This window comes from Danio rerio, chromosome 4, assembly GCF_049306965.1.
Source record: "Danio rerio strain Tuebingen ecotype United States chromosome 4, GRCz12tu, whole genome shotgun sequence".
Lineage (NCBI taxonomy): Eukaryota > Metazoa > Chordata > Actinopteri > Cypriniformes > Danionidae > Danio > Danio rerio.
In genome coordinates this window covers 59,050,635-59,075,286 of record NC_133179.1, presented here as the reverse complement: position 1 = coordinate 59,075,286, position 24,652 = coordinate 59,050,635, and the positions used below count along the sequence as shown (strand labels likewise).

The window sequence follows — 24,652 nt, the reverse complement described above, 5'->3', positions numbered from 1 at the left end:
AGGAAACATGGAACACAGATAATAAGTGACGACAATTCATGTGGAAAAAAAGAAACCCTATATAGGCCTATAAAGTTGTAGAAATAGAAAAGAAGAGGTCATAATTATGAGGATGAGAATTGTACTCAGATATTAAGAAGTAATGTTGTTGTAGACATACAAGTCATCATAAAGTGGATTAAAAAAGTTAAGAAAATGTTTGGATTAAAGGTTTGTGTGAGAGAGAGAGCAGATATAGTGTAAAGTGAAAACCATGGGAGTAATGTATCAATAGGAAAGTGTCAAAAAAGCTTTAAAAAAAGACTTTTATTTTGGCGTGGCGCATGACGTCATCAGGCAGCGCCGCTTCACCGCTGTGATTCAACTGGTCAAAGGTTTGTTTGAAAACGTTTACACAGATATAAACCAATTTAAAGTTAAAGTTCTAAAGTTTTAAGTTTTTTATATGGTGCTAAATTATATTCCTGCTTTTGGAAATATTATTTTAACCCTTTATACAACGTAGTACTATTTTATTCTGAGTAACTGATGGCTATTGTTTGAATAAAGTAACAGGAATGTGTGTAATAAGTGTTTTAAAGAAACATTTTACCTGATTTATTTTTGTTAATTACTCCCATAAAAAACATTGAAGCAAGTGTTGAAAAGAAGTTATTTTGTTTCTGTTCATTGTTTTGTTCATTTTAAACAGGATAAAGTGTCACAGAGAAAAACTCCTGCTGAAGCGACTGATCTCTACACTGTTATAAAGATGGCGTTTATTAAAGAGGAGAGTGAAGATATGAAGATTGAAGAGACATTCACAGTCAATCAGGAAGATCTGCAGGAACAAACAGGTTGGTTTTCATTCTTAAATACCAACGCAGTCATTTGATCCTCATTCAGATATATTTTAATAATAAGAATACTAAATTAAATCCATCTTGCAGCCCTGAGTGTGCTGCCTAGTTCTCCTAAATGCACATAAACACTGATTGAAAAACAGGAATGAGTTTCTTTTGTCACTTTTCTTATTGGTTTTGTCATTCTTTTTATGTATTATTAGTCTCCCATTTTCTCTACCTTCTTAAGGTTATCAGAATCAGAAAGAGCTTTATTGCTTTTCTTTTTCTCCTGCTGTTGGTAAGCGTCCTTGAGCGCTGGCGCTATATACAATAAACAAAAACAGTAAATTAAAAAAAGTTCAACTGAGCTGACGATGTTTGACCTACAGCAGGGGCGGACTGGCCATCTGGCAATTCTGGCAAATGCCAGAAGGGCCGGACCATTTTTTAAATGTGGGCCGGTCAGGTTTTTTTTTTTTTTTTTTTAATATGTATTGTTTTTACATGCTTTTACAAGCTTTTATCTCTTACAAGATGTGATATTATGATGATATAATAACAATAATAATAATAATTAGAACAATAATAATAATAATAAATGTTGCGCATTTGGTCCAATCGGCGACGGCCGGCTGGTTTCGAGAGGGGCCGACCCAATCTGAGGTTACGCGGCCGTAATCAAAATCTAGCAAGAATGTAAAACAAACAATAAGTGCCACACAAGCTAATTGTCAGAGATGTGCCGTAAAAAGAAAAGGCGGTGCCGAAAAGCTCAGAGAAAGAGCGCAAAAGGGCTCTAAAATCAGACGCTGCCAAATGCATATTACTAAAATATTCTCGAACATTCGGCTGCTGCATCGGAGGACAGTAGCGCGGTAGAGGAGGTAAGAAAACAGAAAATGTACGTCTAAGTCATTATACTAAAACATACCAAGTAAATGTCTCGCCATTCACGCTACTTCTGACAGTTTGTGACAGTGCATTAAACACAGTGACTACATTGTGTTTAACAGTTGTCAGCTTAGTGTAGAACTCCCCCACATTTTAATAGGTCATTATCAGCAGATAACGTGATTTCTGGTATACAGACTGCTGTATGCTACTAGGAATATATTCTAACATGCAAAAGAACCTAAAGCTATAGCCACAGTACTGTATGCATTTGTTGTGAACTCTGAATACATAGCTAGACTTTAAACTAATACATTAAATACATGCATAGGTTACAGTACATAATCATCTCATTGTCAGGGAAAATGAGATTAAATCTATCCAGAATTATTTTGACTCTTTATTCTTTCCACAAAGTTTCCAACAAGTACTGAGTATGCAAGTGCTAGCAATCACTTTGGGTATCCTTGTGGGTTGGTGTGGTCTACAACAAATTAAAATAAACAAATTAAGGAATCAGAAAAAATAATAATACAAATAAAGATCCTAAAACACTTCCATGTACAATCAACAAGGGGTATGAGATCCCTGGTTGCTAGAAACACTTCAAAATAGAAGCTCATGTGAGCCATTTTAACACTGTGGCTCTATTTAAAAATAAATTAACCCTATGATAGGAGCCTGTGAATGTGTATCACACACAGACACACACACACACACACACACACACACACACACAAATGGAGATGCAGCACTAGCAACACTTCAGCATGATTTCACAAATAACTATATATCATGAAGGATTAAAAATGTACAAATCTGCTGGTACACACAAATATTGCTGCTTTTTTCAGTTCTGCTTTATATTCTATTCATTTCGGTGCTACTGTTATTACTTAATTGTATTAATTTGTATACAGGGTTTCCGCAGGGTCTTAAAAAGTCTTAAATTAAAAAAATATATATATATTAGGCCTTAAAAAGTTCACTGAAATATTGTGTTGTATGTCTTAAATCATTTTAAACTGTTCTTAATTTCCCTCTATCCAAGTTAAGCTACCCAATCTGGCCAAATCATTTTTTTTTTATTGCAAAGAGATTCAGTTTATAACAGCTGTTACATTATTTTCAGCAAATTCTCCAAATTAAATTCCCTAATCATGGAAGGAAAAATAAAGCAACACATCCCTTTACATTATCTTCAATTAATACAAAAACTATTTACTAAAGTTACCAGACCATTAGAAAAAATCCTTTGTGTTTAGCCCTGTATAAGTCTAAAATTGTATTTATAATGGTCTTAAAAGGGTCTTGAAATGTTTTAAATTTGATTTGAATAAACCTGCAGAAACCCTGGTATTCAAATGTTCAGAGCAGTCAGTAAGAAAACATTTTGCTGCAATCTTTACATCCTATACTGTGTTTATTAACTAGGGTGTTGCCAATACCAGTGCTGTGAGAAAGGATGCTACGGTAGGCCTAGCAGAGACAGGGAGAAGTGTGGTAGAGGTAGAAAAAAAAAACATTACACACTGTACTTTAGGTTTGTAGTTAACTTTACAGTAGAGGTGAACACATGACAAAAAAATTGTAGTTAAGTCTACATAGTTACATTTGAACTTAACTGTAGAATAGGCCATAATTGTTAATATTTATTCTTTAGGTCACCTGTAATTGTTTCATAAGCACATATTTATTAAAAACTAGAATGAGTCAAGCCTAGCAAAAGCAGTGATTCAAATAATGATGACAAAGTGATTGCAGAGACCAGCAAGAAGCATGGACACAATAAGAGTCAGGCAAGAGTGAGGAACAAGTATAATCTCAGACAGCCATACAGACATATTAAAATTGCAGAGTTACAGAGTTAAAATGGATGAGAAGATGTAGAATCAGACAATGTGTTTACTGTCAACATAGAAACAAGGAGAAGCCAACATAGTCTATGGACCGTGGCAATAAAGAACAACACTTCAGAGAATGACAAGTATAGTTATTTGTGAATAAACATATGCTGAATGTAGTGCTGCATGACCATTTGTGTTTAAAGGTGTGTGTGTGTGTGTGTGATACACATTCACAGGTTACTCCTATCATAAATAGCAGACAAATGGTACACAGACAGCACACAGACTTTAAATTATTTTAATTTAGTTTTACTGTATGTATGAATTTGTTATAAACGGGTTGTTTTTCTTCCAGTCACATACATTAAATGTTTAAATATCTATTACATATATGGTACTGCTAATATTATTTCACTATCTGTACACCAATATAAGTAGTGAATGTGCATGTCTGTCAGTGGGGCTGTGTCGGTGTGGTCATGTGGGCTGGTGTGGCTACAGTGCCAGGGCTGAATTTTTGTCCCAGTCCGCCCCTGACTGTCCCTGATTAGACAAACAGCAGGTAACCTTTTTTGATGGCATTTCTGCATCTTGTCAGGTATATAAAATGTCATCATGTAGGTCTTCAGCTAAGCCTCATGCACAAAGGCAAGAATAAAAAGACAAAAGTACAAGTGAATGAAAACAAGTTGCAAAGTATGTCATCTTGCTATGTCCTCATTACTCCAGTTTACAGCAAACGTGGCATTAAGCATTTGCATAAGTTCATTCATTAATTTTCCTTTGGCTCAACTGGGCCGAAAAAGGAAAAAGTTGAAGAGAAATTGCTAGTTCCCTTCAAAACCCAGGCAGTGTTTCCTCTAGGATTTTTTCCAGCTGTAGCGGCAGGCCTTTTTAGACAGATCTACCAACTACCTGTGGTGTTATTTCAATGACAAATGTCGTGACCCCAGTATTAGAAGTCGAGATCGCATTTATGTAATAGCCTACAGCATGCAGATCTCTTTGCTTGTATATTTATGAATGTCTCTAATAGACCTACAGAGCGATATTAATGCGTCCTGAAGTGAAGTGAAACGGCTATAGATCGTGTTAACTGGCCTTACACATCATACACCTGTCAGTCAGTCTGTCAGCACTTATTCTTAACGGGGTAAACAAATAATACACAGCACTACTACGATTACAGAGAAGTTGGCGCTGTTATAATTCACTCGTGTTTGAATATGTTTTGGTGCGATTATTACCGGCTATTAAAAAAAAATAAAATGTTTTGAAAGAGAAACTGTAATGTAGCCGTGGCGGGATGAATTTTGTTGTGGTGCCCCACTATGGAAGAATAAATGTAGCGGAAACCATGCCAGGTTAACAAATATATACATTTTCTACCCCATTAAAGGCTTCTTTCTCATCATGTAGTTAATAACAAAAGATATATGTATTTTTGGCTGTGAGACATAGTTTGGACAAAGTTGTCTGTGATTGTGCTTTTGTAAAGTCATGCAGTGTGAAACTCCCTGTCGCTGATCCATCTTGCAGTGTAGACAAACCAGTGCCAAAACATTAACTCAGATAGTCATGTAGTGTGAAAAACATCCGTAACACGAATATTTTGAAAATCATGCAGTCTGAACTCAGCATTATATGCAATGTAAAACATGTTTCCTTAGATTATCATATTATTGACTACACTGGATATACACAAACATGTCATCCCTTCTGCATGCCCATTCTTGGCTTTCCTGTTCATTCCTTGACCTACAACACACACATACTTCAAGACAATAATGTTTTGGTAAGATTACCACACTCAAAATCAATTTACGTGTTAGTGATAATAGTGCATTCACATTAAGTGTTCTTAAGAACAAGTTTTGGGAAAATGTACTACAATACATTACTAATAGATTTTTTATATATTAACTTATTTTAAACTTAGGATTAGTATGTAAACAGTGTACTAAAAATCAACTAATGTTTAAAGCATTTAAAGCACACTTTTGAAAAACACACTAATAAAACTTTTTTTTTCTGTAGTGTACTTTATTGTAGTACACTAAAAATTTATTTAAGTATTACTGGTATTTAAAATACTTTTGTCAAGTGACTAAAGTCCTACTGAAGTATAAACATACTTATTTAGTATATTTATAGTGTAAAACCATCAAACTTTTATTTAACACAAAAAATAACAATGTACTAAAAATGTATTTGCGGGTATTTAAGTGTATTTTAATTGCATTTAATTATTATTTTTTTCACCTGGGATGTCATCTCGCCATCTCATCACTCCAGTTTACAGCAAACGTGGCATTAAGCATTTGCACAAGTTCATTCATTCATTTTCCTTCGGCTTAGTCCCTTTATTCATCAGGGGTCACCACAGTGGAATGAACCACCAACTTATCAAGCATATGTTTTAAACAGTGGATACCTGTCCAGTTGCAAACCAGTACTGGGAAACATTTGCATAAGTTATTTACAATAATGCAAACTCACTAATATAAGCTGAATTATCCGCACTTGCTATGAACATGCAGGATTTGTGTCAATCGGGTCTTCTAAGAAAGTTATAAATGTTTAAATCCAGTGGAAGATACACATAAGGGAACACAACAGGAGTAATCTAGAGCGAGTGCATTTGATCATTTGCATTTAAAGCCACAGGCACAAAAACAGCTTGGTTTTCCTCTGACCCCCAAAATGAAATATTCTGCAAGGTACATGATCTGATTTTGAGCCGAAACCTCAGACACATTCTGGGAACACCAAAGACTTATTTTACATATTGTATAAAAAGGTTCATAATAGAAACCCTTTAAAGGGATAGTTGCTGAGTCACGCAAAAATGAAAATAGCCTTATCATTTACTCTCCCTTAATGAGTTATCCCTTGATTCTGTTGAACACAAAAGAAGATATGCAGGCTTTCTTTGTGTTTTAAAAGAAAGGAAATGTTTAAAACCACATGACGGAGAGTAAATGGTAAGGTCATTTTTATTTGTGGGTGAAACATCCATTTCATGCTTATCGCTTTGTGGCTTCATACTAAAGTTCACTTTTTTGTTGTTTTTTAAGATCTGATGGTCCTGAAAGAAGAGACACATCAATGGAATGAAATGGAAGAGAAACACCAAGACATAACGACTGATGAAAAACCCACACTGACTAAAATGACTTCATCATGCAGAAGACCTCGGAAATCCAAATCTAAGTTTAATTTCAGCAGTAAACAGAGTAGAAAGAGTTTCAGTCAAAAGCCAAAGCTTGATGTTCACATGAGAGTTCACAAAGGGGAGAAAACTTGCACCTGCAAACAGTGTGGGAAAAGCTTCTATAAAACATCAAGTTTAACAATGCACATGAGAATTCACACTGGGGAGAAGCCTTACACCTGCAAACAGTGTGGAAAAAGCTTCTGTAATACAACAAACTTGACAATGCACATGAGAATACACACTGGGGAGAAGCCTTACACCTGTGAACAGTGTGGAAAGAGTTTTTGTCAAAAAGAAAACTTTAAAACCCACATGAGAATTCACACTGGAGAGAGGCCGTACACATGCCAACAGTGTGGAAAAAGCTTCCGTCATGCAGGAAACTTTACAGTGCACATGAGAACTCACACTGGAGAGAGGCTATACACATGCCAACAGTGTGGAAAAGGCTTCTATCATGCAGGAAACCTTGCAGTGCACATGAAAGTTCACACTGGAGAGAAACCTTACACATGCACAGAGTGTGGTAAAAGTTTCACATATAAAAGCACACTCAAACACCACATGAGAACTCACACCGGAGAGAAGCTGTTTGCATGTGCTCAGTGTGGAAAGAGCTTCACAACCAAATCTAGCCTCATGAACCACATGAATGGTCACACTGGAACCATAGTGTTCACATGTGATCAGTGTGGAATTAAACTCACACGCAAAGACTACATTAGGCGACACATGAAGACCCACTCAAGAGAGAATCGTTTTAGATGCAGTGAGTGTGGAAAGGGCTTTACCCATAAAAGAAGTCTCAGCGCTCACATGAAGCTTCACAATGAAGAGCAGAGTCCTGAAAAATGAGGCCTTGTCCACAGAAACACGTGTATATTCAAAACGGCAGCTTGTTCATGTAGTTTGGCTGTTCATTCAAATGAAGTTTATTTTTTAAACTACTTTTGAGAGGATCACATGCTTATGATTGTCCACGGCTGGTCCTGCATTAGCTAACCCATGATTCACCAATCAGATGATTCCAATCTCACTATAAATAACCAGAGTTTTTTTTACCTCAGTTATTGGTTACATGCAGGGCCGGATCAAGCTGAACTGCCGCTCTAGGCAGAGGACAGTCACGCCGCCCTAAACCCCAATCTAAACTGGGGTTTAACAACCAGCTCTAAACTGGTTTAAATCATATCTGGATTGTAGACAGCAATGTGTTCAAATTAACGGTGTAAAGTCAACACTTCAAAAATGCAAATTAGGTGTACAACAAGGCTCAATTTTGGGACCTTTGCTTTTCTGTTTGTATATAAATGATCTACCTGAAAGTTGCAAGGAGGTTGGTTGTCAAATGTATGCTGATGATACAATTATTTATGTAACAGCAGAAAATTCACAGAAGGCTGCAGAAGTGTTAACTAACCAACTGGTCTTTATTTCCCACTGGCTGAAGGACAACTGTCTAACTCTAAATTACAACAAAACAGTTTCAATGTGTTTTTCCTCAAAAAACAGAGCACTAGATGCTTTTAAAATCCAAATTGACCAAAAGGAAATTAAGGAAGTGAGTGAATTTAAATACCTAGGTGTCATCATAGACTCGAGGCTTAAGTTTGATGCCCACATCAAGAAAATGTCTAAGGCCATTAAGACAAATTTAAACTGTTTTCGTATGATAAGACCATATATATCTCTTAAAGCAGCGCAAATGTTTGTGCATGCTATGATATTTTCACGTATGTCTTATTGTGCAATAATCTGGGGTCAAGCAACCCAGTCAGTTGTTAAGCCTGTAATGTCTCTTTACAAACAAACTTTAAAGTAATGGATCAGAAACCAATAAGATGGCACCATTGTCAAATTCTTAAAAAATATAATTTGTTAAGTTTTGATAGTTTTTTAAAGTTTTCGTTTTTAAAAAACATGTTTAAGTGTATACATGGTCTTGCTCCTAAAGTAGTTTGTGAGTTAATAAATAAATTCAGTAGTGATGGGGCAAAGACTAGAGGGGCAGTAAGTGGGAATTGTAGAATCCGCAGATGCAGAACCGCTGTGGGTCAGTCATCCTTTTCAGTAAAAGGTTCTCATCTATGGAATGCCATGCCTGTTCATTTAAAGTTACAATCAGAACTCCCAGTTTTTTCTGTAAAGCTGAAAGAATGGTTGAAATCTTTACAGCAATGTGAACATTAAGCATTATTCTTTCAGGTTGGTCCCATTTACATTTCTCTTTATCCATATGGACTTGCATCTTATGTTTATGGCTCTGTAAATATTGTACATGTTTGCTGTATTGTGTTTTATTCTTGCCGGTTTTCTTTATTTATTTATTTTAATTTTTTTTTATGTAAAGCCTAACCAGGGACGAGGGCTGCCAATTAGCTTTATGCTATATGCCTTATGTACACAACATCGGTTATCTTTGTATAACAATGTCAAGTGTATTGTCCCTGTAAAATAAACAAGCAAATAAAAAAAAGTGAAATCGAAAGTGACCGGTTATGAAAATGAAGCGAGGTATCGTGGATCTCTCGTGGATTTCATACAGTTCATACAGACACAGCCTAATAAAAACCAAGGTTTTTTAAACACTTTTTCCAGCACCTATTTTTATTTTCAAGACTGACACGCAATGTATTGAACACCTGAAATGTATTCTCAGCAACCTATTAAAGCATTGCATAGGAACCATCTATTGATTTATTAAAGAAAACATTAATAAGATATAATAATTAGTTAATAATATATTTATAATTAAGAATATAATAAACCAAAACTGACACGCAATGTATTAAACACCTGCAATGTCTTCTCAGCAATTAATAAAAATACTACATTGGAACTATCTATCGATTTATACAATTAAAAAAACATTTATTAACTATAATAATAATTGATCATATATTAATAATATAATAAGCCTGCACTAAATGTGCCTGTGATTTTTTTATTTTATTTGTTGATGTTCTCTCACAGATGATAAGTTTTAGTAAATAATACTAATATTTTACAAATTACTCTTTTAAAAAACTACACTGAGTACTAGTTAATTACTTTTGAGAAAAACTCAGATTTTCATAATGGCCCTTTTTAAGAATAAAACTATTTAAATGGTTTAACTGCTTACATCACAAGGCTACATATAGGAATTTGCATTAACAAAGTATGGTCGATTTTTCCTTTCATGACATTGACTCAATATTAATAGTACTGGCACAACTACCACATACTTTAAAGGCCATAGAGACACTTTTTGTCCATTTGTAAACAATACTTCCAAGCTTTGAAATGTTTAATTAAAGTATATGATGAAAAGATTTAAATTTGGGGTTTTATTTACATATTGTACACTATTGTCCTATTTGCTCATTGTTGTCTATACAACATTTTATTTTACACTTGATCTTAAACTGAAATAATTTTACACAAGGACAAGTACACTGTCAGTGATAAAATAATAAAAGAAATGACTTCGTTTCACTTGAGGTATTTGAAATATGACGACTCTACATTTCTCAACGCAGTGCTTTAAGAGCCTTATTGTTTATTTTGATAAATGTAACAAATTGTTTGACCTGTAATGCCTGCACAATTTAGTGATGCTTTAAGACCAATCAGAACACCCCTATTATGTATAAATCACATAAATACCTCATCCAGAAACATTTCTGGCATAATTATTTTGTCGTAAAGAAATTAAAAGTTTCACCTTTGCTAAAAGTTCTGGTAGTATAATATAATAACAGTGTTATTTGCAAACTCTAAATAGCGAAATCATATTAGCAGCCAATGACTATCAAAGTACAACATTGGTCACAGTCAAATAAACAGTGTTAATGTTGTTTTTAAGTCATACTTGCATGCTAATTCTGATTGAATATTCAAAATTACATGGTAAACAATATAGAGACTTCTAAATGAACGAATGTGTGAATATAAAAAAAACTTTACCTTTATAACTCGCCATCGGGAGAGAAGAGAGTGAAACGTGTTTATAAAAAATGTAAAATATATTACAATTTGTTTATGAAATAATGACTGTTTTGGTCTAATTTAGCAGCAGAAAGAGATCCGATGAATCCAAACAAAGATAACAAATTTGCACGTCCCCAAGTGTCTGGCTCAAGAAGTTCTTGTAACTCAGAAAACAGCACTTCAGGATCCCTATTGCTTTCAGACGATCTGGTGTGTACACCTAATGACAAAACAGCTTCTCTGACGAGTTTTCCATTGTCATGTCTTTTTGACCTAAGGGTATGAACCTAGCTTTTTGAAGGTCACACTGGATTGTGCTGCACAGCCAACTTCAAATGAACTGCATCAAAGACAACCCAGGTGGGACTTGAACCCACAATCCCCAGCTTTGAAGGCTGGTGCCTTATCCATTAGGCCACTGGGCCATGTCACTAATTTCTATCAAGTATCTCTTGTATGCCTTCAACAAGACTCTTCTTCAGGGCTTGTTGGTCTCGTGCTATGATTCTCACTTAAGGTGCGAGAGATCCTGGGTTCAAATCCTAGATGAGACCTATGTCTGTCACAGAAAAAGCAGTGGTGATGTGCTGTGCTGTCTAGGGTGTTTATATGTTAATTGTAGCACATTCAGCTGTGTTTTCAGTTAATGAACATGTTGTGGACTACTGATCTAAATCAGTATAACTTGTACGATTATACAGACAAAAAAGAAGCGTTCTATCAGATTTCTTTGAAGGAATTCAATTAGAATTTTGATCATATTTTGCAACCATTCCTATAGGATTGTTTTAAAGTACAATACATAAAAATCCTTTAGGATAATTTCTACAATATTTTAATTGGATCCAATTTATATATTAATTAAGATATGCTTTTCTATTGTCTCTCTTAGCCTATTATACAATAGTTTTGAATGTTTAATGCACAAATTTCCAAACTAACATGTCTATACCAAAAACATATACAATGTCGCTAGCCCAAACTGTGGGCTGGCCCACTCAAAACAGACGTTCACTGTGGGCCCATAGCAAGTCCGCACAAAGTGTAGTGTATATAGCCACAATGGGCGAAGTATAGGTATACTATCTGGGTCAGAAGTATGTCCTATGAGCATGCTCTGTGGGCATTTAGTAATTAACAAGTTAGGTCCCACTAATACTAAGTTGAGTCCAGGCACAAAATGTGCCTATAAGGTCCCAGTAAAGCCCTTTTATGCAGGGCCATTGTGGCTTTAACACAAAACAAAACTAGTTCACTTCTACTATGTAGCAAAATAGCACAATATCACTTCAAATGCATAATTACATATTTTGAAAGCATAAAGTAAAATCAGTAATAAATGAAGCATCTAAAAATATAAAGACAACATGGACTATTTTTCAAAGGTTTGGGACAAAACTGCTTTAGTTTATAAAAATGCAGATATAAAAGTAACCTTGTAAATAATTATTCCTTTTTAATATGTTAACTTTTCCATTTGAATATGTTAAAATATAATTTATTCCAATGATGTTAAAGCTGCATTTGAGGCATTTGTGTCCTAAATAAAATAATTTGAGACAAAACAACAAAACATATAAAAATATACTTAGTTAAAAGAAAAACAAAGTAAGATTTTCATGTTTGTATTTTCTCTACCATTTGTACCTTAAAGGGTCACGAAACTCCAAAACACATTTTTTGAGCTGTTGACAGTCATATATGTGTCCCACACTGCTAAAAACACTATTTGGACACAAATATTTCTCTAAAAAGTGTAAATTGATTGTTTTTGCGTTATTTCAAGCAAATTTGTACTTCCGGTTTGAAACAAATTTTTGAAGCTGCGTCTCAACCATGAGATAATAGCGTGTATTCCAGCGTGCAGACTGGATGTCTGTGCCAGAGTGTGTCTTATTACGTCTTACAGTGCGGCTCGAAGGACATCTTTTGCATTCAGAGCTGCTTTCGTGAAGAGATCATCGGCAGCACTGCTCGAAGTTTACCATGGAGGTGAAAAGGAAGCTCCCTGACAAGGAATTGAACCCAGGCCACAGCGGTAAGAGCACTAAGTCCTAACCACAAGACCACCAGGGAAGGCCTGGCTAAAGGTTGCCCTCTAGCCTAGCTGTGGGCCTCCACCCAGGTGTGCTGCAGCTGCTCTGACAAAAATAACTCTAACGTTTGCAACCTCCTCCTGGAGAAGAGAAAGTCTCAGAGCCTGGTTCACAGTTCTTCTATGGAGGGACTGTCACATGCTCTGTGTAAAAGCATCCTATCGACACCACAACTTGCCATGACAACAAAGCACAGCATGCGTTGAAGGAACTCCATGTTTACCGGTCCATGTCCTCTTTCCAAACAGCATGCTAATGAGCACTTCTTGAACAGTGTGTGCCAGTGGCGCAATGGATAACGTGTCTGACTGATCAGAAGATTTTAGATTCGAGTTTTGGCTGGCTCGATCAGGATTTATTGCATTGCTCTCAGTCAGTGCACTGCAGTTGCAGTTTGCCCCTGCCAGAGTTGTTTGGTTCTACTTTGGAGTGGATCAAGTTTCTGGGGCTGCCAGCACAGAGCCTGTGGGGTGCTCCCCTGGGATCAAAGTCTGCCCCAACTGCTCTCATGTCTTGGTCCCGTACATCCCTCAGGACTTCCAGAAGAAACCAGTACAGCCACTCTCCTGGGAAGACAGCAGTGACAGCTTGTAAACCAAAATGTTTGCTGTGAGGCTAAGGCGTTCTACTGCAGCACAGATACGCATTCGAAAAGCATACAATATTCAAAAACAAAGTGCCAACCTAAAACAAGATTGCAGTCAAAATGACCACCTCAGACAAGTGTGAGCAATGTTTCAGTCTCTGTTATACGTCGGCAAATATGCCACACAGTGCAGACGCTCATACTACTGAAAAGGAAGTTACCTGACTGAGAAAGGTATAAATAGAAATCGGAGCCTGCTCCAAACGACCTGGTCAGCCCCAAGTGGGCTGTAAAAACCTCCTGGAGTTTTCATTCATTTAATGTCTGGTACAAGACACTGCGTCCAACCAGTTATGTTTGAATGTCAAACCTACCCCAATCCTTAAACCAACCTCACAGTTTCCTGCTGTGTTTTATCAACCTCCCAACCTACCCCAACTCTTAACCCAACCTCACAGTAACAAACCTCTATGTGGGTTTCATTGATTCAATGTCTCGTACATGGCACAGAATACAACCTATCGCAGTTTATTAAAATCACATTTACCCCAGCCCTAGGCCCAACCACACGGTAACCTGCTGTGTTTTATTCAATTTTACTCCTACCCCAACCCTAAACACAACCTCAGAGTAAGCAGTTTATATATTTTTTTTATTTTTATGAATGTCTACTACAGCTACATCAATCGCAAACCCAGCCTACGTGCGGTATAAGTGCCTACCACTTAGAGGTCATCCAGCCGACTTGCAGTGTAATCTCCTCCACTTGTAGGTCTCTGAGCTGCAGCAACACCTAAGGGCTCTGACACACAGACACAAAAGAAACCATTGCTTTTAACCTACTCTTGGAGAGGAGAGAGTCTCCGACCCTGGATCTCAGGTCTTCTATGGAGGGACTGTCAGGAATCCTGTAAGAGCATCCCATCCACACAACCTCTTGCCATAAAAACAAAGCAGAATGTGTGGTGAAGGAACTCCGGGTTGACAGAGCCTTGTCCTTGCTTCAAGCAAAGTGCTAACAAGGTGCTGAACAGAGTGACGGTGGCACAAAGGTTAGCGCTTATGACTACGGATCAGAAGATTCTCGGTTTACGGAAACCAAGAAACTGTGTATGAGAGAGTGCGTAAGTGTATGAGTGGCACTTGTGCAAGCGGAGCAGGGACGTGCCAGCGATCAGAATGAACTGGAGTTTGTGCCAAGACTGGGTTTCAAGTGTGGCAGTTCCCACATGGTCTAGCGGTTAGGATTCCTGGTTTTCACCCAGGCGGCTCGGGTTCGACTCCCGGTATGGGAAGGCTTGAGTGCTTTTGCTTCTGTCCTTTTTGGCCAGTGGTCGGTCTGCAGCTACCTTATAGGATGTGGTTGTGGAGCTGCCCCGTAAGGCTTCGATAGCTCAGTTGGTAGAGCGGAGGACTGTAGGTGGGATGATGGCAATCCTTAGGTCGCTGGTTCGACTCCGGCTCGAAGGACATCTTTTGCACTCAGAGCCGCTTTCTTGCCTTCGCCAAGTGAGTTAACCAGTCCTCAAAGTTCAGCATGGAGGTGAAAAGGAAGTTCCCTGACCGGGAATCGAACCCGGGCCGCGGCGGTGAGAGCGCCGAATCCTAACCACTAGACCAGCAGGAAAGTGTGCGTAAAGGTTGGCCTCAAGTCTAGCTGTGGGCCTCCACCCAGGTGTGCTGCAGCTGCTCTGACAAAAATAACTAACGTTTGCAACCTCCTCCCGGAGAAGAGAAAGTCTCAGAGCCTGGATCACAGTTCTTCTTGGGAGGGACTGTCACATGCTCGGTGTAAGAGCATCCTATCGACACCACAACTTGCCATGACAACAAAGCAAAGCATGCTTTTTAGGAACTCCATGTTCACCGAGCCGTGTCCTCTTTCCAAGGACCATGCTAATGAGCACTGCTGATGCGGACTGGGCCAGTGGCGCAATGGATAACGCGTCTGACTACGGATCAGAAGATTCTAGCTTTGACTCCTGGCTGGCTCATTCAGGATTTTTTTGCGTTGCTCTCAGTGCAGTGCGGTCGCGGTTTGCCCCTGCCGGAGTTGTTCGGTTCTACTCTGGAGTGAATCGAGTTTCTGGGGCCGCCAGCACAGAGCCTGTGGGGTGCTCTCCTGGGTTCAAAGGCTGCCCCAACCGCTCTCATTTCTTGGTCCCGTACATCCCTCAGGACTTCCAGAAGAAACCAGTACAGCCACTCTCCTGGGAAGACAGCAGTGACAGCTTGTAAACCAAAATGTTTGCTGTGAGGCTAAGGCGTTCTACTGCAGCACAGATACGCATTCGAAAAGCATACAATATTCAAAAACAAAGTGCCAACCTAAAACAAGATTGCAGTCAAAATGACCACCTCAGACAAGTGTGAGCAATGTTTCAGTCTCTGTTATACGTCGGCAAATATGCCACACAGTGCAGACGCTCATACTACTGAAAAGGAAGTTACCTGACTGAGAAAGGTATAAATAGAAATCGGAGCCTGCTCCAAACGACCTGGTCAGCCCCAAGTGGGCTGTAAAAACCTCCTGGAGTTTTCATTCATTTAATGTCTGGTACAAGACACTGCGTCCAACCAGTTATGTTTGAATGTCAAACCTACCCCAATCCTTAAACCAACCTCACAGTTTCCTGCTGTGTTTTATCAACCTCCCAACCTACCCCAACTCTTAACCCAACCTCACAGTAACAAACCTCCATGTGGGTTTCATTGATTCAATGTCTCGTACATGGCACAGAATACAACCTATCGCAGTTTATTAAAATCACACCTACCCCAGCCCTAGGCCCAACCACACGGTAACCTGCTGTGTTTTATTCAATTTTACTCCTACCCCAACCCTAAACACAACCTCAGAGTAAGCAGTTTATATATTTTTTTTATTTTTATGAATGTCTACTACAGCTACATCAATCGCAAACCCAGCCTACGTGCGGTATAAGTGCCTACCACTTAGAGGTCATCCAGCCGACTTGCAGTGTAATCTCCTCCACTTGTAGGTCTCTGAGCTGCAGCAACACCTAAGGGCTCTGACACACAGACACAAAAGAAACCATTGCTTTTAACCTACTCTTGGAGAGGAGAGAGTCTCCGACCCTGGATCTCAGGTCTTCTATGGAGGGACTGTCAGGAATCCTGTAAGAGCATCCCATCCACACAACCTCTTGCCATAAAAACAAAGCAGAATGTGTGGTGAAGGAACTCCGGGTTGACAGAGCCTTGTCCTTGCTTCAAGCAAAGTGCTAACAAGGTGCTGAACAGAGTGACGGTGGCACAAAGGTTAGCGCTTATGACTACGGATCAGAAGATTCTCGGTTTACGGAAACCAAGAAACTGTGTATGAGAGAGTGCGTAAGTGTATGAGTGGCACTTGTGCAAGCGGAGCAGGGACGTGCCAGCGATCAGAATGAACTGGAGTTTGTGCCAAGACTGGGTTTCAAGTGTGGCAGTTCCCATATGGTCTAGCGGTTAGGATTCCTGGTTTTCACCCAGGCGGTTCGGGTTCGACTCCCGGTATGGGAAGGCTTGAGTGCTTTTGCTTCTGTCCTTTTTGGCCAGCGGTCGGTCTGCAGCTACCTTATAGGATGTGGTTGTGGAACTGCCCCGTAAGCCTTCGATAGCTCAGTTGGTAGAGCGGAGGACTGTAGGTGGGGTGATGGCAATCCTTAGGTCGCTGGTTCGACTCCGGCTCGAAGGACATCTTTTGCGCTCAGAGCCGCTTTCTTGCCTTCGCCAAGTGAGTTAACCACTCCTCAAAGTTCAGCATGGAGGTGAAAAGGAAGTTCCCTGACCGGGAATTGAACCCGGGCCGCGGCGGTGAGAGCGCCGAATCCTAACCACTAGACCACCAGGGAAGGTCTGCGTAAAGGTTGGCCTCAAGTCTAGCTGTGGGCCTCCACCCAGGTGTGCTGCAGCTGCTCTGACAAAAATAACTAACGTTTGCAACCTCCTCCCGGAGAAGAGAAAGTCTCAGAGCCTGGATCACAGTTCTTCTTGGGAGGGACTGTCACATGCTCGGTGTAAGAGCATCCTATCGACACCACAACTTGCCATGACAACAAAGCACAGCATGCGTTTTAGGAACTCCATGTTCACCGAGCCGTGTCCTCTTTCCAAGGACCACGCTAATGAGCACTGCTGATGCGGACTGGGCCAGTGGCGCAATGGATAACGCGTCTGACTACGGATCAGAAGATTCTAGGTTCGACTCCTGGCTGGCTCGTTCAGAATTTTTTTGCGTTGCTCTCAGTGCAGTGGGGTCGCGGTTTGCCCCTGCCGGAGTTGTTCGGTTCTACTCTGGAGTGAATCGAGTTTCTGGGGCCGCCAGCACAGAGCCTGTGGGGTGCTCTCCTGGGTTCAAAGGCTGCCCCAATTGCTCTCATGTCTTGGTCCCGTACATCCCTCAGGACTTCCAGAAGAAACCAGTACAGCCACTCTCCTGGGAAGACAGCAGTGACAGCTTGTAAACCAAAATGTTTGCTGTGAGGCTAAGGCGTTCTACTGCAGCACAGATACGCATTCGAAAAGCATACAATATTCAAAAACAAAGTGCCAACCTAAAACAAGATTGCAGTCAAAATGACCACCTCAGACAAGTGTGAGCAATGTTTCAGTCTCTGTTATACGTCGGCAAATATGCCACACAGTGCAGACGCTCATACTACTGAAAAGGAAGTTACCTGACTGAGAAAGGTATAAATAGAAATCGGAGCCTGCTCCAAACGACCTGGTCAGCCCCAAGTGGGCTGTAAAAACCTCCTGGAGTTTTCATTCATTTAATGTCTGGTACAAGACACTGCGTCCAACCAGTTATGTTTGAATGTCAAACCTACCCCAATCCTTAAACCAACCTCACAGTTTCCTGCTGTGTTTTATCAACCTCCCAACCTACCCCAACTCTTAACCCAACCTCACAGTAACAAACCTCCATGTGGGTTTCATTGATTCAATGTCTCGTACATGGCACAGAATACAACCTATCGCAGTTTATTAAAATCACACCTACCCCAGCCCTAGGCCCAACCACACGGTAACCTGCTGTGTTTTATTCAATTTTACTCCTACCCCAACCCTAAACACAACCTCAGAGTAAGCAGTTTATATATTTTTTTTATTTTTATGAATGTCTACTACAGCTACATCAATCGCAAACCCAGCCTACGTGCGGTATAAGTGCCTACCACTTAGAGGTCATCCAGCCGACTTGCAGTGTAATCTCCTCCACTTGTAGGTCTCTGAGCTGCAGCAACACCTAAGGGCTCTGACACACAGACACAAAAGAAACCATTGCTTTTAACCTACTCTTGGAGAGGAGAGAGTCTCCGACCCTGGATCTCAGGTCTTCTATGGAGGGACTGTCAGGAATCCTGTAAGAGCATCCCATCCACACAACCTCTTGCCATAAAAACAAAGCAGAATGTGTGGTGAAGGAACTCCGGGTTGACAGAGCCTTGTCCTTGCTTCAAGCAAAGTGCTAACAAGGTGCTGAACAGAGTGACGGTGGCACAAAGGTTAGCGCTTATGACTACGGATCAGAAGATTCTCGGTTTACGGAAACCAAGAAACTGTGTATGAGAGAGTGCGTAAGTGTATGAGTGGCACTTGTGCAAGCGGAGCAGGGACGTGCCAGCGATCAGAATGAACTGGAGTTTGTGCCAAGACTGGGTTTCAAGTGTGGCAGTTCCCATATGGTCTAGCGGTTAGGATTCCTGGTTTTCACCCAGGCGGCTCGGGTTCGACTCCCGGTATGGGAAGGCTTGAGTGCTTTTGCTTCTGTCCTTTTTGGCCAGCGGTCGGTCTGCAGCTACCTTATAGGATGTGGTTGTGGAACTGCCCCGTAAGCCTTCGATAGCTCAGTTGGTAGAGCGGAGGACTGTAGGTGGGATGATGGCAATCCTTAGGTCGCTGGTTCGACTCCGGCTCGAAGGACATCTTTTGCGCTCAGAGCCGCTTTCTTGCCTTCGCCAAGTGAGTTAACCACTCCTCAAAGTTCAGCATGGAGGTGAAAAGGAAGTTCCCTGACCGGGAATCGAACCCGGGCCGCGGCGGTGAGAGCGCCGAATCCTAACCACTAGACCACCAGGGAAGGTCTGCGTAAAGGTTGGCCTCAAGTCTAGCTGTGGGCCTCCACCCAGGTGTGCTGCAGCTGCTCTGACAAAAATAACTAACGTTTGCAACCTCCTCCCAGAGAAGAGAAAGTCTCAGAGGCTGGATCACAGTTCTTCTTGGGAGGGACTGTCACATGCTCGGTGTAAGAGCATCCTATCGACACCACAACTTGCCATGACAACAAAGCACAGCATGCGTTTTAGGAACTCCATGTTCACCGAGCGGTGTCCTCTTTCCAAGGACCACGCTAATGAGCACTGCTGATGCGGACTGGGCCAGTGGCGCAATGGATAACGCGTCTGACTACGGATCAGAAGATTCTAGGTTCGACTCCTGGCTGGCTTGTTCAGAATTTTTTTGCGTTGCTCTCAGTGCAGTGGGGTCGCGGTTTGCCCCTGCCGGAGTTGTTCGGTTCTACTCTGGAGTGAATCGAGTTTCTGGGGCCGCCAGCACAGAGCCTGTGGGGTGCTCTCCTGGGTTCAAAGGCTGCCCCAATTGCTCTCATGTCTTGGTCCCGTACATCCCTCAGGACTTCCAGAAGAAACCAGTACAGCCACTCTCCTGGGAAGACAGCAGTGACAGCTTGTAAACCAAAATGTTTGCTGTGAGGCTAAGGCGTTCTACTGCAGCACAGATACGCATTCGAAAAGCATACAATATTCAAAAACAAAGTGCCAACCTAAAGCAAGATTGCAGTCAAAATGACCACCTCAGACAAGTGTGAGCAATGTTTCAGTCTCTGTTATACGTCGGCAAATATGCCACACAGTGCAGACGCTCATACTACTGAAAAGGAAGTTACCTGACAGAGAAAGGTATAAATAGAAATCGGAGCCTGCTCCAAACGACCTGGTCAGCCCCAAGTGGGCTGTAAAAACCTCCTGGAGTTTTCATTCATTTAATGTCTGGTACAAGACACTGCGTCCAACCAGTTATGTTTGAATGTCAAACCTACCCCAATCCTTAAACCAACCTCACAGTTTCCTGCTGTGTTTTATCAACCTCCCAACCTACCCCAACTCTTAACCCAACCTCACAGTAACAAACCTCCATGTGGGTTTCATTGATTCAATGTCTCGTACATGGCACAGAATACAACCTATCGCAGTTTATTAAAATCACACCTACCCCAGCCCTAGGCCCAACCACACGGTAACCTGCTGTGTTTTATTCAATTTTACTCCTACCCCAACCCTAAACACAACCTCAGAGTAAGCAGTTTATATATTTTTTTTATTTTTATGAATGTCTACTACAGCTACATCAATCGCAAACCCAGCCTACGTGCGGTATAAGTGCCTACCACTTAGAGGTCATCCAGCCGACTTGCAGTGTAATCTCCTCCACTTGTAGGTCTCTGAGCTGCAGCAACACCTAAGGGCTCTGACACACAGACACAAAAGAAACCATTGCTTTTAACCTACTCTTGGAGAGGAGAGAGTCTCCGACCCTGGATCTCAGGTCTTCTATGGAGGGACTGTCAGGAATCCTGTAAGAGCATCCCATCCACACAACCTCTTGCCATAAAAACAAAGCAGAATGTGTGGTGAAGGAACTCCGGGTTGACAGAGCCTTGTCCTTGCTTTAAGCAAAGTGCTAACAAGGTGCTGAACAGAGTGACGGTGGCACAAAGGTTAGCGCTTATGACTACGGATCAGAAGATTCTCGGTTTACGGAAACCAAGAAACTGTGTATGAGAGAGTGCGTAAGTGTATGAGTGGCACTTGTGCAAGCGGAGCAGGGACGTGCCAGCGATCAGAATGAACTGGAGTTTGTGCCAAGACTGGGTTTCAAGTGTGGCAGTTCCCATATGGTCTAGCGGTTAGGATTCCTGGTTTTCACCCAGGCGGCTCGGGTTCGACTCCCGGTATGGGAAGGCTTGAGTGCTTCTGCTTCTGTCCTTTTTGGCCAGCGGTCGGTCTGCAGCTACCTTATAGGATGTGGTTGTGGAACTGCCCCGTAAGCCTTCGATAGCTCAGTTGGTAGAGCGGAGGACTGTAGTTGGGATGATGGCAATCCTTAGGTCGCTGGTTCGACTCCGGCTCGAAGGACATCTTTTGCGCTCAGAGCCGCTTTCTTGCCTTCGCCAAGTGAGTTAACCACTCCTCAAAGTTCAGCATGGAGGTGAAAAGGAAGTTCCCTGACCGGGAATCGAACCCGGGCCGCGGCGGTGAGAGCGCCGAATCCTAACCACTAGACCACCAGGGAAGGTCTGCGTAAAGGTTGGCCTCAAGTCTAGCTGTGGGCCTCCACCCAGGTGTGCTGCAGCTGCTCTGACAAAAATAACTAACGTTTGCAACCTCCTCCCGGAGAAGAGAAAGTCTCAGAGCCTGGATCACAGTTCTTCTTGGGAGGGACTGTCACATGCTCGGTGTAAGAGCATCCTATCGACACCACAACTTGCCATGACAACAAAGCACAGCATGCGTTTTAGGAACTCCATGTTCACCGAGCCGTGTCCTCTTTCCAAGGACCACGCTAATGAGCACTGCTGATGCGGACTGGGCCAGTGGCGCAATGGATAACGCGTCTGACTACGGATCAGAAGATTCTAGGTTCGACTCCTGGCTGGCTCGTTCAGAATTTTTTTTGCGTTGCTCTCAGTGCAGTGGGGTCGCGGTTTGCCCCTGCCGGAGTTGTTCGGTTCTACTCTGGAGTGAATTGAGTTTCTGGGGCCGCCAGCACAGAGCCTGTGGGGTGCTCTCCTGGGTTCAAAGGCTGCCCCAATTGCTCTCATGTCTTGGTCCCGTACATCCCTCAGGACTTCCAGAAGAAACCAGTACAGCCACTCTCCTGGGAAGACAGCAGTGACAGCTTGTAAACCAAAATGTTTGCTGTGAGGCTAAGGCGTTCTACTGCAGCACAGATACGCATTCGAAAAGCATACAATATTCAAAAACAAAGTGCCAACCTAAAACAAGATTACAGTCAAAATGACCACCTCAGACAAGTGTGAGCAATGTTTCAGTCTCTGTTATATGTCGGCAAATATGCCACACAGTGCAGACTGGGCCAGTGGTGCATACAGTCACCTGTAAGTTGTGGTTATTCTTGGTTACACCGGCCAATCACGTTCCGAGTTGGAACCAAGATTTTTTTTAATTCTTGGTCATGCTGGCCAATCACGTCCCGAGCTGGAACCAAGATTCACCCTATTCTTTGTTACGGCAGCCAATCATGTTCCGAGTTACAATGAACGCTATGGCCAATCAGAGCCCTTATATCATTCAAGATTTGTACTGTAATAACAGATTTCGTTGCAGATTAATTCGGACAACAATTGCAAACTAAGTATTTTTATAACAAGTTGGTTTAAATGAATAACCATTACAGTAACGTTGAATACTACACTGTTAAAAATTGTCCCGTTAAAAAACAGTAAAATACTGCCAGCTGCAGTTGCCAGCAATGTACTGTTATTTTACAGTATGTTGCTGTAAAAATAAATGGACTACATTGATTTACACAATACTCAAGTGAACTCATTTTGCTCACTGAAAGCAACTGCCTCAAATTGGTCAACTGCTGAATGAGTTTATGAGGTAATGTGCTATATATGCTTAGAAGCATACTTATAATGATAACTTATTTTAGTTAATTAGAAAAGTTCGGTTTAACTCTAATGTCTTATTTTTCACAACAGCACACATACATGTAAATCTGGAATCACCAGAGAGATTCTGACTGCATCAGCAACTAAACAGCCGCTATCTTTAAATAGAGAAACATGCAGAATAACATCAGCAGTTCATTGTTCATCTTTAACTCATACACTGGCTCTACTCTCCTCCACAACGGTGACAGACAGAAGAAATTAGCTTCAGGTTTTACAGTAAAATACTGTTTTTTCCTTGATTTAACAGTAATCTACTGGCAGCTGTGGTTGCCAGCAATATACTGTTTTTTTACAGTCTACTTCCGTTGTGTAAATTAACAGTATATTACTGTTAAAATACATTTTTACACTGTGTTTTTACCTCTCACACCTTTAACCCTTTAAACCCCAGAGCATATACTTCAGTTTTTATTGAAGTGTCCACACTACTGAGTGTTCAAGAAACATGTAGCAAAGCTGAAGTAAATTCATTAATTAACTGACTAATTAAATGATAATTGAAGATTAACAATGAATAAATGAAGAAATAGTGAAGGGGAAAAAACAAGAACAGAACATACAAAACATTAGTCACAGCTTTATAATGAAATAACCTGAAGAACAACAAATGATTAAATCATTTAAATGATCAGCGGATGATTAAACAACTCTACAAACATCATCACCAGATTCACTTATTACTTAATACATGTATTTTTGTATAACATCTACTAAAGTTCTTCTTGAGAAAAAGTGAAAGTTTTACGTCACCATCATGGAGAACAGAGTTTGCTTTAGTTGGGCTCTTAGCCCTGTCATTTTTATCATTTATATATCTTGGCTGCTGCAATTGTTAAGAACTTTGTTTAAAAAGCTCCTTTGTTATGGCAAGCCAGCCAAAAACCTAAATAAGATCTGGTGATGTTCGTGTTGCTATTAAATGGCAGAGTCTGTTCTCATTTAGTATAATAAAACTTACTGCTCCTATTCAATGTTAAATCTATTGTTTTACATTATATGTATTTATATGGCAATGATTTCTGGAAGTTTTTAAGAATATCTTGGACAATAACACTGCTCTATGGTGTAAATCGCACTCAAAGAGACATCAATAATCAGCATATGAACCTCAATAATGGTGAAAACAAATTTAACAAAATTTAACAAAATTAACAGTTTAACTCACAAACAGGCAACTGAAAGTCTAAACATAAACAACAGCAGAATAAAACACAAATAAAGAAAACTGTTAGACCATTATACAACATTTATTTATACCGCAATGCATACTGGGATATTTGTACAGTGCCACTCCCAGCATGCATTGCAGCATGAAACATTTGAGATGTTACCATTGTTGAGATACAAGGTCAGATTCATGAGGTCTGAGTGTGTATTTGTCATAACTGAACTGTTTTTGTATGTTATTTCTTAACTGTTAAGTAATTACGGAGATATCTTTTCTGTTTCCACTTCTCATTAATTAAGTTAATACCTGCAACTAAGCATAAAA

At 40.6% G+C, this 24,652-nt stretch overlaps 3 protein-coding genes and 15 non-coding genes across 20 annotated transcripts in view; 13 read left to right on the top strand and 5 right to left on the bottom strand.

The window, feature by feature from the left end:
* The window catches only part of LOC100537530 (uncharacterized), an 858,077-nt gene that overhangs the window by 143,114 nt on the left and 690,311 nt on the right, over positions 1–24,652 (bottom strand). The gene's annotated exons all lie outside the window — the stretch shown is intronic.
* Positions 1–24,652, top strand: part of LOC137491106 (uncharacterized) — a 1,257,671-nt gene that overhangs the window by 1,139,432 nt on the left and 93,587 nt on the right. The gene's annotated exons all lie outside the window — the stretch shown is intronic.
* On the top strand, positions 335–24,652 carry LOC100536900 (uncharacterized). 2 transcript variants are annotated; one of them, XM_073948749.1, is made up of 4 exons: positions 335–374; positions 692–836; positions 6,640–7,369; positions 22,878–24,652. In XM_073948749.1, exons 2-4 carry the CDS (start codon positions 752–754, stop codon positions 22,924–22,926), a joined length of 864 nt encoding a protein of 287 aa, XP_073804850.1. In that variant the 5' UTR covers positions 335–374; positions 692–751; the 3' UTR covers positions 22,927–24,652. The 2 variants fall into 2 exon arrangements, with proteins under 2 accessions (XP_073804850.1, XP_003198538.1); XM_003198490.7 differs by lacking the exon at positions 22,878–24,652 and having other exon boundaries at positions 6,640–9,365.
* Positions 14,657–14,728, top strand: trnae-uuc (transfer RNA glutamic acid (anticodon UUC)). The gene has a single exon. It is a non-coding gene; the product is annotated as a tRNA-Glu (tRNA).
* trnay-gua (transfer RNA tyrosine (anticodon GUA)) lies at positions 14,817–14,905 on the top strand. Its single transcript is given in 2 exon segments — positions 14,817–14,853; positions 14,868–14,905. It is a non-coding gene; the product is annotated as a tRNA-Tyr (tRNA).
* Positions 14,989–15,060, bottom strand: trnae-cuc (transfer RNA glutamic acid (anticodon CUC)). Its single transcript has one exon. It is a non-coding gene; the product is annotated as a tRNA-Glu (tRNA).
* Positions 16,887–16,958, top strand: trnae-uuc (transfer RNA glutamic acid (anticodon UUC)). Its single transcript has one exon. It is a non-coding gene; the product is annotated as a tRNA-Glu (tRNA).
* On the top strand, positions 17,047–17,133 carry trnay-gua (transfer RNA tyrosine (anticodon GUA)). Its single transcript is given in 2 exon segments — positions 17,047–17,083; positions 17,098–17,133. It is a non-coding gene; the product is annotated as a tRNA-Tyr (tRNA).
* Positions 17,219–17,290, bottom strand: trnae-cuc (transfer RNA glutamic acid (anticodon CUC)). Its single transcript has one exon. It is a non-coding gene; the product is annotated as a tRNA-Glu (tRNA).
* trnar-acg (transfer RNA arginine (anticodon ACG)) lies at positions 17,586–17,658 on the top strand. The gene has a single exon. It is a non-coding gene; the product is annotated as a tRNA-Arg (tRNA).
* On the top strand, positions 19,118–19,189 carry trnae-uuc (transfer RNA glutamic acid (anticodon UUC)). The gene has a single exon. It is a non-coding gene; the product is annotated as a tRNA-Glu (tRNA).
* trnay-gua (transfer RNA tyrosine (anticodon GUA)) lies at positions 19,278–19,364 on the top strand. The gene is given in 2 exon segments: positions 19,278–19,314; positions 19,329–19,364. It is a non-coding gene; the product is annotated as a tRNA-Tyr (tRNA).
* Positions 19,450–19,521, bottom strand: trnae-cuc (transfer RNA glutamic acid (anticodon CUC)). The gene has a single exon. It is a non-coding gene; the product is annotated as a tRNA-Glu (tRNA).
* On the top strand, positions 19,817–19,889 carry trnar-acg (transfer RNA arginine (anticodon ACG)). The gene has a single exon. It is a non-coding gene; the product is annotated as a tRNA-Arg (tRNA).
* On the top strand, positions 21,349–21,420 carry trnae-uuc (transfer RNA glutamic acid (anticodon UUC)). The gene has a single exon. It is a non-coding gene; the product is annotated as a tRNA-Glu (tRNA).
* Positions 21,509–21,595, top strand: trnay-gua (transfer RNA tyrosine (anticodon GUA)). The gene is given in 2 exon segments: positions 21,509–21,545; positions 21,560–21,595. It is a non-coding gene; the product is annotated as a tRNA-Tyr (tRNA).
* Positions 21,681–21,752, bottom strand: trnae-cuc (transfer RNA glutamic acid (anticodon CUC)). Its single transcript has one exon. It is a non-coding gene; the product is annotated as a tRNA-Glu (tRNA).
* On the top strand, positions 22,048–22,120 carry trnar-acg (transfer RNA arginine (anticodon ACG)). The gene has a single exon. It is a non-coding gene; the product is annotated as a tRNA-Arg (tRNA).